The sequence below is a fragment of the Gekko japonicus genome, unplaced genomic scaffold (assembly GCF_001447785.1).
Source record: "Gekko japonicus isolate JY-2015 unplaced genomic scaffold, Gekko_japonicus_V1.1 scaffold1940, whole genome shotgun sequence".
Classification (NCBI taxonomy): Eukaryota; Metazoa; Chordata; class Lepidosauria; order Squamata; family Gekkonidae; genus Gekko; species Gekko japonicus.
In genome coordinates, this window is record NW_015162539.1 from 337,579 (window position 1) to 350,390 (window position 12,812).

The following is a 12,812-nucleotide window of genomic DNA, read 5'->3' on the forward strand; positions in this document are numbered from 1 at the left end:
CTGCATAGGCCTTCTTCCGAGTCTAATCCAGAAAGTGCCTTCCTATGATTGTTTATAAACCATCACTGGAAGGCACTTTCTGGACCAGAAATTATTACCACTGAAACACCACTTGGCATGTGACTGCATCTTTGGAGGCCTCATTTGTACTTTCATTCTGTGCTTAGTGGTTTCATTTTGGAACAATTTTCTTCTGGTCCTTCTTGTATATTTTATATCTGTATGATTGCACTGTACTATTATATAAGCCAATATGTTCCTCACTGTGTTTGACCTCTGAAGAAGGCCTATGCAGGCCGAAACGTGTCAGGTCAAGTCCATTAGCCCTTGTGTGTTAGATTCTGGCATTTTTACATGAGGTGTGATTGAGCCCCTACATATTTATAAATTCTTTGTTAATAAATACATGTATCTTTTTATATACTATATATATTAAGCTTTTATTATTGGCCTTTTCTATTTGACTAACCTTTTCAGGTTCTGGATCCCAGCTTTCTAGGTTCAGTTCCACCACCCCCTCTTTTTGTCCCAAACTGTCAGTTTTACCACAGCGAGCTGGTTATGAGTCGCTGTCTAATTAAACTGATGTTATCTCATTTTTTAAAAGTAACTTCTGCCAATTATTATTTTTTAAAAATTGCTACCGGCCTCCTTTTTTGTTCCTTTCTTTTAAGAGACCAATTAATTTGTACTCAGCTGCCTGATTTTTCTGGCTCCTTGCCTCAGGAACCTCCGGATTACGAGGCAGTAAAACCATCCCGAATAAAAGGACGCGATGCAAACAATTGTGCAAGAGATTTTAAGAGTCTCCGTTTTCAATCCTGGATTCTTTCTCTGACAGGACTCAGTTGCTACAGCGAAATTTGCAGATCTTTTCCTTCCCTTGTTAAATTGGTCAGCCATATAGATTTTTCTTTCATTATGCTACCCTGAAGATTTCTCATAATTCAAACATTTTGGTTCTCTTTTTGCAAAAAACTAAAAACTGGAGTAAAACAGGAGTATTTACGCAGTACTACTTTCTGCTGCAGTGGCTCAAGGGGTTAAGACGCTGAACTGCAGACCGGAAGGTCGGTAGTTCAGCAGTTTGAGACCCGAGTGCCACAAGACGGAGTGAGCTCCCGTCTCTGGTTCCAGCTCCTGACAACCTAGCCGTTCGAAAGCAAGAAATTGCAAGGAGATAAATAGGTACCGCTTCGATGGGAAGGTCACAGCGTTCTGTGCGTTCTGTGCGCCTCTGCGTTTAGTCATGCCGGTCATGTGACCACGGAGAAGTCTTCAGACAGCGCTGGCTCTTCGGCTTGGAAACGGAGATGAGCACCGCATCCCTAGAGTCAGATTCGACTGGCTTTCAGGAAAGGGAAACCCCTTTACTACTTTCTGCTGATCAGGTCCCTGAATGTTCTCCTCCTCCTGCCCTGTAAAGGGACCCCTCCCTCCTGATGTGTGATGGGGATGACCTCCTCCAGAGGCCTTGCCCAGTGCTGGGTCACTAGTTGCTCCCTGCCCCAATTTAGATGCCAGTAATGGCTACTATTAATGGTGGCTGAGGGGAACCTCCACATTCAGAGGCACTAACCCTACGAATCCCAGAGCCAGGAGGCTGGCCACTGTGTGAGACAGGATGCTGGGCTAGAGGGACCACTGTTTTGATCCAGCAGGGCTCTTCTTATGTTCTTATCAGGGGAAGGCCTCGGCCTTTATGCGCTGTTGTTGGCCTTCCAGAGGAACTGGCTGGCCCTTCTGTGAGACAGGATGCTGGACTGGAGGGACCACTGGTCTGATCCTGCAGGGCTATTCTGATGTTCTTATCAGGGGAAGGCCTCGGCCTCTCTGCGCTGTTGTTGGCCCTCCAGAGGAACCGGCTGGCTCCTGTGTGAGACAGGATGCTGGACTAGATGGACCCTCACTGGTCTGATCCAGCAGGGCTCTTCTTATGTTCTTAAGGCACCCTGAAGAGAGCTCTAGGAGTGCCACTAGATCTTGCTGTTGTGCCTCCCTCTTTCTGTTCCGACTGTGCGACTGAACAACAACACATTTGCCTTTCTGCATGTTTGTTATGCTCGTCTTACGGATCCATCAAAAAGCAAGAGGTGAATATTTTCAATCCAAGCAGCAGCCGGCACATCTTTGGGACTCAAAGGCGCCACGGGACTCAGACTTTGTTCTGCTGATGTCCAAATGTATCTGCAAGTATTTCAAGGAAACCCACTCTGAGCTTCCCCCCCCACTGCCACCCCAGGACTTGCCTGTTCCCTTCTTGACATTTCCCAACTCCCCACCCCACCCTCTCTCCCTCTCCGAACTCATTCTGCCCATCCCAGCCTTTGCGGCTCAAAGATAAGGAGATAACAAAAGAAACACTCATGTCACTTCTGGGCAGGGTGTCGTCTCCGCATTAACCGCTAAGGGACGAAAACAAAAGAACCTTTTTATTTGGGCCATAAACCAGGTTGGAAGATTTTGGGACTTGCTCTACCCAGCCTCCCCCCTCCCCCACTCCCAGAAAAAGGGAGGCTTATATTATAAAGGGGCTGCAGTGGCTCAAGTGGTTAAGACTGGAAGGCCGGTAGTTCGGCAGTTCGAGACCCGGGTGCCGCGTGACGGAGTGAGCTCCCATCTCTGGCCCCAGCTCCTGCCAACCGAGCAGTTCGAAAGCAAGAAACTGCACGTAGATAAATAGGTACCGCTTTGACAAGAAGGTAACAGTGTTCCGTGCGCCTTGGTGTTTAGTCATGCCGGCCACATGACCACGGAAACGTCTTCGGACAGTGAAGGCTCTTCGCCTTGGAAATGGAGATTTGTCCTGCACCCCTAGAGTCGGATTCGACTGGCTTTCGAGCAAGGGAAACCTTTACCTTCACCTATTACATTATACCCTAACCCCTCCCCATCTACTTCTGAGTTCTAAGCTGGTCTGGTCAACAGTTGGGTGGTACAAATCTGGAAGCTCTTTTTTAAATACTTCTATAGTGCCTGCTCCAAGCAAATCTGGCTGCAGAGGGCTTCTGAACAACACAACGCACAGCACAACAAATCCACAGGGTAACACAAGCAGCCGCTTGAGCCAGCAAAAGAACTTCCCAAGCCACCCCAGCCTAAAAACATATCAGCTGCATCAAACTCTACAAAGAGCCAAACACAGGCATGTGCTCCAAAACAAACTAGCAGCAAAGAAGGGCTACAAACCACTGCCTCAAACTATTACACTGCTATAAGCTCCAAGACAAACTAGCAGCAAAGCAGGGATCTAATTAGTATACAGGAGGAATTAAAAGCCCCCATTTGAAAAAGAGGGCAACATTTTAAAATGCAAGGCACCGTTTAAAAATACAAATGTTTATGGCACGGTGCCGAAAGGTTACCGGGTTTTTCACCAGGCAAGGAAAAGTGGGAGGGCAGTGTGTAGCAGAGGTGCCACCACAGAGGTGGCCACGCGCTTTGGGGAAAGCGCTGCCTGTAACAAAGAGCTTAAGGAAAGCCCACAGAGGATGCAGATTCCCCCCAATCCTAGACCAAGCAAGTCCTCAAAGTCAAAACCAACACTTGGAATTGAATATGGCAAAGAAAGATATCGGGCGGGCCCTCTCAACCTCGTTTTGCACACTGTAGCAGCAATTCCGGGGGCAGGCAAGGTCTGACAATCCAGTCATTATAGGGTTAACTTGTTCACCTAGTATTGCTATTGTTTAGACTGACCTGGAAGGGATACCTGGCACTGAGCCAATGGGGAATTAGCCCGGGAAAAGTAGGTTCTATTGTGATACAGATTGGTTGTTTGTTTTCAGGTGACTTCCTTTCTAGGGGACGAGAAGAAGGACAGATTCTCCATTATCTGTGTGTTAGTGTGTGACTATGTTTTGAGAGGAGCTGCGGTGGCTCAAGTGGTTAAGATGCTGAACTGCAGGCTGTGGAAAGTCGGTAGTTCAGCAGTTCAAGACCCGAGTGTGCCGCATGACGGAGTGAGCTCCCGTCTCTAGTTCCAGCTCCTGCCAACCTAGCAGTTCGAAAGCAAGAAATTGCAAGTAGATAAATAGGTACCCCTTCAGTGGGAAGGTAACAGCATTCCGCGCACCTTGGTGTTTAGTCATGCCGGCCACATGACCATGGAAATGTCTTCGGACGGCGCTGGCTCTTTGGCTTTGAAACGGAGATGAGTACCGCAACCCTAGAGTCGGATTCGACTGGCTTTCGAGCAAGGGAACCTTTACCTTTACTATGTTTTGAGAAGTAAGCAGTAGAAAATGTAGCTGTTAGATGTTCTGTTGTTTTGTAGGTTCCCAGTATACCTTTTACCCTTAGAAATAAAGGTTTTTAAAAGCAAAGAAATCTCTTCTTTCCAATAGAGCAAGATCCATTGATACCCTGAGTAATTTAAATACTTTTGACTATTTTTACAACAGGATTAAGGTATGGGGTCCGGCAGTCGGAGAGCCTCCGCTTTCAATTGCAAGTACCCAAGTGCCTTGCCCCTATGGTTTCCAGAGGGCAGCGAATCAGCATTCTACAAAGCTCTTTGTCACCCTCCACAAGCAGTAGAAAGCAGTTGACGCTTCATCTGTCCTCCCTTAGCGCAGAACTTGCCGGGGAGGGGCTTAGAACGTGCAGATCATCAACAGACTCTCCGCACGCGGCACGGAAACTGAGTGCTAAGCAAGTTAGGTGGGCTGAATTCTTTTCCAGGTTCCAGTTCACTATTAAGTACCTCCCCGGGAAAAATAATTTCTTGGCTGATGCTTTATCCCGGCTTCCCCAGCATAATAGCCGGAGGGAGGAAGTCACAGACACAGTATTTATTCCTGAGGAGCAATGTTCCCTCTAAACGGAGTTCGTGTGAGCTAGCTCACAGTTTTTTATTCTCCGGCTCACACATTTTTGTCTCAGCCCAGGAAGGAGGGCTCCGGAGCCAACTAATTTATGCAGCAGCCAAAGCGCTGGCTCACAACTTTAATGTCGGTAGCTCACAAAGTAGAATTTTTGCTCACAAGACTCCGCAGCTTAGAGGGAGCATTGCTGAGGAGTTGGGGGGGTAGTGCAAACGAGAAGCCAAATGAAAAAGGGGGGCGGTGCTACAGACAGCCCACCCAAGGGGACGGACCAAGGCCATGAGAAGCAGGAAAAGCGAAAGTTCTCTCTGGCCTTATGTGGGGGTGGGGGTGATCTCTTACTCAGTGTGTTACAAAGCGCGGCTAATCTACAGTCCACACAGACATGTCTCAATCGCCCCCCTTCAAGAATGTCAGAGGAAGCCCTTGCAGATAGATTGATACAATGCCAGCAGGTGCTACATGGGAACCGGAAGCGGGGAGGAAACCAGCTGGTGAAGCATTAACAGGATGTAGCCAAGCATAGATATATACATCAGAAAGGCACAGTTACAAGGAATCTGACCCAAAGACCTGGGCGAGGGTCCGATTCTGAGACAGAGAAAGACAAGGGTTCTCCACCCTCACCGCCCCGGATTACCTTGGAATATGATTTTCGTCCTGTCTAAGGGAGCCACAGCCGTTTTGGCCACGGCGCCAGCAAGCGCCCCCGACATCAGGGAGTTGAGCATATTCCTCTTGTCCTGGAAGAAGTGATTGCCACATGTTAGAAAAGAGACAACAGAGACCATTAAAATAACAATAATAATAATCCTGCAGTCTCTTCCTCCCTGCTCGCCTGTGGAGAACAACGAACTGGCTCCAGGCGATCAGGCAAGGAGAAGTTTTGTCAGACAGAGGAGAGCAGACTTCTCCCAGGCCATGATTATAGACCACATCAGAAAGCATGGTTCCCCCAGACTAGACTACATTTTACAAAGGTGGAGTGGGGCTAGTGACCTGTATGGGCTTATCTGAAGGGTGTCACCTTTGGGGATTTGAAGCCATATAGTAGAAGAAGAAGAAATAGAAGAGTTGGATTTATACCCTGCCCTTCGCTCAGAGTAGAAGAAGAAATAAAAGAGTTGGATTTATACCCTGCCCTTCGCTCAGAGTCTCAGAGTGGCTTACAATCTCCTTTCCCTTCCTCGCCGCACAATAAATACCCTGTGAGGTAGGCGGGGCTGAGAGAGCTCTTTCGCGGACTGCTCTTGAGAGAACAGCTCTGGGAGAACTTGTGACTGGCCCAAGGTCACCCAGCAGCTGCAGGTGGAGGAGTGGGGACTCAAACCCGGTTCTCACAGATTAGAGTCCATGCTCCTAACCACTGCAACAAACTGGATGTGGTTTCCAGAGTACTGGAGAAGAGGAGGCCTTTGATCACAACAGAAGGAGGGCCACGTTAAGAGCTGAGGCTCACTGTAATTTCATCGAGCCTTCTGTCAGAGAATTTGACTTCACCTTTAAGGATTTAGCAAAGATTTAGGATCTTCCAGGAACGATGATCAGTTAGCCTGCAGACTGGTCTGTTACCCTGTGGATGGATTTGCTCATGAAGGGACGTTTCAAGGTGCAGGCATGCGTCTTGTATTTAAGAGCTGTATACGTCTACACAGCATGCCCACCTGGTCTTTAAAAGCATTCCACTCATTCTGAAATAGGGTCGTCGGGTCCTCTCTAGCCACTAGCAGGGGAAGGGGAGGTCGGGTTGCCAGATCCGGGTTATTTGGAGAGATTTGGGGGGTGGAGCCTGGGGAGGACGGGGACCCTCAGTGGGGTACAAGGCCACAGAGTCCACCCTCCAAGGCATCCGTTTTCTCCAGGGGAACTGAGCTGCAATTCCAGGGGGGTCCCCAGGCCCCACCTGGAGGCTGAAGCAACCCGAGCTGCAGTATTAGGAGAGTCTAGTAACAAATAAATATACACTGCAGAAACCTTTGAGCCAAACTAATGTGTTCTATTTAAGGTAGGCTTCCCAAGTCCTCCCGGGGGGCGGGGAAACCCCTGCCCCAGAGGCCCGTTCCCCGCCGCCGCCGGATCGGGCCCCGGGGAGAACTCCTCCCCGACGTGCGCGTCACCTGGAAGTGACGCGACCACGCCGGGCACGCTGGGGGCGGGGCCACGGCCATCTGAGGGTACCTATTTATCTACTTGCAATTTCTTGCTTTCGAACTGCTAGGTTGGCAGGAACTGGAACTAGAGACGGGAGCTCACTCCGTCATGCGGCACCCGGGTCTCGAACTGCTGAACTACCGACCTTTAGTTACTACTTACTACTAGATTGGCTTAATTTTTAAAATACTCTGTACCTTAAAATACCTTATATTTTTTCATAACAAGAGGAACATTATTATATTACTGATTCCTTATGACTTGCTGTCAAGCACTTCATGAATACAGAGAGCTTTTGTACTACTCTGTAAGTCAGACTGTACCAGGATTTTATACTGTTTTCTATTGTTTACATAGTATATACGCTAAAGAATTGTATTTTTGTACACTACAGAATATCTCCTGAGGAAGATCCATTATTGAATGGATATAATCCTGAGACGACGTTGATTATGTACCAATGCACAAGGATTTTCTTATGATTTATTAATGGTGTTGTAGTGCTTTAGATTATAATACATAGGAAGCCTTTTCTTTGCAAGTCTTGGTGACTGCTTGATTTGTGGGTCAGACTCTCACGACTGTTGTCTTTATACTTATTTTCTGATTGGGTCGTGTTTGTCCATATTTATCTTATTGTGGTCAAAGTCCATAATACAGCGAATAGGGTTAATATAACAGCTATCAGAATAAAATAATATATCTTGTGGCAGTGTATGTTATAAAACCCTAAAAAGTTAAAATACTTACAAACTCCAATACAATTCAGATAACATCACATCCAACCCGTTAATTATAGTCCCTCCACTTCCGCCTAATACAATAGGCTAACCAACCAAATTTAGCCACCCATACGAGTTATATTTGGATTTTTATCTGTCGACATAATTGAGAGGAGAGTCCCCCCTACCACACCCTGGATATGTGTTTATGATGGGATCTATAAATATCTCTCTATTGTGCTGGTATAATCTACAGTCGAGAAACACACGTTCCAGAGTTTCTTCTCCCTTTCCACAAGCACATTCTCTTTGTGTGGCTTTATTATATCTGGCTTGAGCTACCGTGAGGTAGGCTCACAACTTTTTAGCCTCCGGCTCACACGTTTTCGTCTTCGCTCAGGAAGGAGGGCTCCAGAGCAAACCGATTGATGCAGCAGCCAAATCGCTCGCTCACAACTTTAATGCCAGTAGTTTAATGCCAGTTTACAAAGTAGAATTCTTGCTCACAGGACTCACAGCTTAGAGCAGTGGTGGCGAACCTATGGCACGGGTGCCAGAGGTGGCACTAAGAGCCCTCTCTGTGGGCACGCGTGCCATAGCCCTAGCCAGGCCCAGACCATCATTAAAGTGTCAAATTCTCTGCCAAATAATTTTAAGTAAATGAAAGCATTTGGGATTACTTTCCTTACTTTGTTTGGATCATCTTAAGTTAATGTATGAGTTGTTTTTTCTAAAGTAAAACCTCAGTATTCAGGTTAAATTGCCGTGTTGGCACTTTGCGATAAATAAGTGGGTTTTGGGTCGCAGTTTGGACACTCGGTCTCTAAAAGGTTCGCCATCACTGGCTTAGAGGGAGCACTGGTCTCGGGCAGAGGTCTTTCTCATCACCCACTGCCTGGGAATCTTTAACTGGAGACACTGGGGATTGAACCTGGGACCTTTGGCATGCCAGGCGGCTCCCTCCTCCCCCTCAGACAATCCTGAGGTAGAGGGACTGGGGACCGATTCAGTATAAGCCAGTTTCTGGCATGCTTCCTAACTCAATTGTGCGAAGCAGAAAGAATCACACAGAGCAGGCTTGACAAAATAAGAGGCACCCCGCAAGGTAGTTCACGTGGCTTCGCCTAGCCAATGAACAGAGCTGGGCTCCCCAACGTGGCGCCCGTGGGCACCATGCACTCTTGCCAGCTTCGTTCCTGGTGCTTGCCAACTGTGGGCAGGGCTAGACGGGGCTCTTGCCCAGCAGGGCTTCTGATTGGCCACTGGAGAACCAATTGGCTGGCTGTGCAGATTAAAATAACGTTGTTTCAGAGGCAGCTGCCCCCAACACTGTTGGTTTTATCCTCTCTCACTCCTCTTTCTGTTCTTTCCTTTTTAATTCTTTATTTACTTCTTTTATACAAACAACATACATATACAAACAGTTCAAATCACACCCTAATATCGAAAACGAATAATCCTATAAATTCAAATTCAAATTCGGATTAAGAACGCAACAATCAAAAACATAACAGTTCTCGGTAATACGGATGCGTCGGAATAATTTCCTTTCCCACTAGATATTCTGCTACAGGAAACCAAAACGCTTGGAATCAATGCTCCCTCTAAGCCGTGGAGTCTTGTGAGCAAAAATTCTACTTTGTGAGCTGCTGGCATGAAAGCTGTGAGCCGGCGATTTGGCTGCTGCATGAATTAAGTCTGCCCTCCTTCCCGAGCAAAGACAAAAATGGGTGAGCCAGAGGCTAAAAACCTCTGAGCTAGCTCACACTAACTCAGCTCAGAGGGAACACTGATGTTTTTCGATAAGTTTTCTAACTTAGGTATAACCGTCTGACCCATGATTCTGCTGAGTATAAGGGGCTCCCATGTTTTCTTCTGCCAGATTTGTAGCGTGGGGCCGTTTTCTCTCTCCACTTTTTTATGATGATCTCACTCCCTTTTCCCAGTGTTTCATTTTTTTTAATTACCCCTCTTCTCTCCTAGACTTGAGCTTTTTCTGAGCGGCTGGCTCCACCTCCCGGGGTAGTCATTTTGTAGTTGCGCCCGCCACCCTGCGTCAGAACCCCAAAGGTGCTCACAGGCTCAAAAAGGTTGGGGACCCCTGGATTAGAGTCCTCCTTTTTGTGTGGCTTGGGCAGAAGCTTTTAATTTGAAGAAGAGACTGGATTTATACCCCGCCCTTCACTACCCAAAGGAGTCTCAGAGCGGCTTACAAGCTCCTTTCCCTTCCCCTCCCCACAACAGACACCCTGGGAGGTCGGTGGGGCTGAGAGAGCTCTTTTGAGGACTGCCTTTGAGAGAACAGCTCTGAAAGAACTTGTGAATGACCCAAGGTCGCACCAGCAGCTGCATGTGGAGGAGTGGGGAATCAAACCCAGTTCTCCCAGATCAGCGTCCGCACTCCTAACCGCTACGCCAAATTTGCTTTTTGGCAAGACCATAGCTGGTCGCAGACCACTGAGCCAACCGGGCAGCTTGGTCCATCCCACCGAGGAAGCCCCTCTGCCCCCCCCCCCACGGATCCACCGCACTCACCTCCGGCAAAGCGTGTCCGTGGAGGCTGGGCTCGGCCTCTGCCCGCGTCAAACCCACTTCCGCCACCCGTCCATTACCCATTCCAGGCTCGGTGGCTGCCCAGGAGAAGAGTCGGGCCTCCTGTGGGAAAGAGAAAAACGAGAGACTCCGGTTTTCTTCCACTGGTTTCTGAGCAGGAGCGGGGGAGCGGGTCTCACTCCACAGCTGCTAGGAAATGATTTACAGGAAGATTTGCTAGATTTTGTTGATTTAACGCTATTTTTAAAGGCTTCGGTTTGTTCAGGGAGACGCATCCTCTGATTCGCTCCGACAGAGGGACTCAAGGTGGCTTACGCTAGAGAAAACAAGTTATTTAAAATAATAATTAAAAAAAAAAAGGATTGAAGAGCCTGCACAAGTAAGCAGAGCCATCTGAAAAAGGGAGCGGACTAGCAGCCAGGAGGACAGCAGAAATCAAGGTCGCCAATAGGACAGCCTCTCCCAGTTTATCTGACAGCATTGCTTTTCGCCACCGGGTAGTTCCCGAGTCCCGGGACAGGCCGCAGCCTCTGCAAAATTTAGTTTGGAACGTTTCTTTTCACTACCGCCTCCTTTCTCAGCCTCAAAAGATCTATTCATTTTGCAAATGGCCATGGCTAAAAAAGGTCCAGGAGTATAGGCCGTAGCTGGGAAAGGGGGGAGGGAATGACTTAAACAACAATAGTTTTATTTAAACACAGAGACACACACAAACCACAGGCCGGTACACTTGAAAAACACAGCTCAGAAACCCAAGAAAACAACACGGAGGTGTGTGATGCTGGTTTGCAATTAAGATTCACACACCCGCTTCCTCTTTCTCACGCACACACTCTCTTGCGCTGGTACCTGATGAAGCTCCCTTTGACTCTCATAGGCCCTGGTCACGCGGAGAATTTGCCACGCGAAAGGCACGGATGTCAGGCGGATTTTCGGGGCACAATCACACCGCAACATCTGGGAAGCATAGTGTACCCGTGGCCAACCCGTGGCGTCCCGCCAAAGATGCGGAGTTAAAAAGTACCAAGGAAAGTGCACTAGTATCCGGAAAACGCGCTGCACGGGTGGGCGTCTGATCGTGGGAGCGCTAGTATCCTGTGGCATCCATGTCCCGTCGTAAACCGGATGTTTTTTGTAAGCACATGCGCACAAACACGAAACTGAAAGCAGTGCTGCTCTGCGGAACTGCACATGTGCACAAATGCGAAACGCTTGTGTGATCGCGCTGCGCCGCTTCTTTGCCACGCTGTAGCATTGCCGTATGATTGCCAGCTAACAGCCTAAGCACAGAGACTCGGGGGACCGTGTGATCGCTAAGCACAGAGACACGGGGGACCGTGTGATCGGGCTACCGCGCTTTATTTTGCTCCGGGGCAAACAGCCACGCCTCTGCCCCGCGTTATCTGGCCCGTGTGACCGGGGTCATAGAATCACAGAATCATAGAGTTGGAAGGGATCTCCAGGGTCATCGAGTCCAACCCCCTGCACAATGCAGGAAACTCACAAAGACCTCCCCCTCCACACCCGCATCTAATACTCTGAAAGCTTAGTAAAGGTAAAGGTAAAGGTTCCCTTGCTCGAAAGCCAGTCGAGTCTGACTCTAGGGTTGCGGTGCTCATCTCCGTTTCAAAGCCAAAGAGCCAGCGCTGTCCGTGGTCATGTGGCCGGCATTTTGTGTGTGTGCCCGTGCCTGGAGGCCATGGCGACTTCTGGCCACAACTCCAACTCGGGCACGGAGGACATTCTGAGAAGTGGCCCTGGTATTCTCTGGAGATCTTCTGAGATCTGGTGAGATCGGGTTTGCCTGGAGACCAACAAAGTTTTTGAGGTATAAACCTGTGCGAGTCAAAGGAGCTTCATCCCTGGAAACTCTATATCCCCGAAAGACTGTTGGTTGCTAAGGTGCTGCGGGACTCGAATCCGTCTCTTCTACCCCACACCAACACAGCTATCCTCTGAAATGACCTTGCTTTAAGGGTTTTTTTGCACCTTTCTCCCCCCACCCCAAAAAAACAAGGCATCTGGAACAAGGTGGTCTCGGACTGCAAACGCTCTTGCAACATTTTCTCCGTCTGGACTGTACAATTATTAGGCCCAAACCACGAGGGCATGAATGCCATTTCAGTGGCGACGGGGAAACCACTCGAGGCAGTTAACGAAGCAGAAAACAACGTGACATCAACTCCCCCGCTCAAACTGGTCAGTGAGAAAAATCAGCATTGTAGCTAGGGTTGCTAACCTCCAGGCAGAGACTGGAGATCTCCCCCTGTTACAACCAAGGCTCCCTCTAAGCTGTGGAGTCTCGTGAGCAAAAATTCCACTTTGTGAGCTCCTGGCATTAATGTTGTGAGCGAGCGATTTGGCTATTGCAAGAAGAAGAAGAAGAAGAAGAAGAGGAAGAGGAAGAGGAAGAGGAAGAGGAAGAGGAAGAGGAGATTGGATTTATACCCCGCCCTTCACTACCCAAAGGAGTCTCAGAGCGGCTTCCAATCTCCTTTCCCTTCCCCTCCCCACAACAGACACCCTGTGAGGCAGGTGGGGCCCGGCTGAGAGAGCTCTG

General features: G+C 48.6%; 1 protein-coding gene across 1 annotated transcript in view; it reads right to left on the bottom strand.

The window, feature by feature from the left end:
- Positions 1-10,350, bottom strand: part of SLC25A42 (solute carrier family 25 member 42) — a 28,612-nt gene extending 18,262 nt beyond the window's left edge. Inside the window, exons 1-2 of the mRNA XM_015406313.1 lie at positions 10,235-10,350; positions 5,467-5,569 (exon numbers count right to left, since the gene is read on the bottom strand). Of these exons, the coding sequence (XP_015261799.1) occupies positions 5,467-5,569; positions 10,235-10,315 (184 nt within the window). The 5' untranslated portion in view covers positions 10,316-10,350. The remainder of the gene's footprint in view (positions 1-5,466; positions 5,570-10,234) is intronic.
- Positions 10,351-12,812: the final 2,462 nt, after the last annotated feature.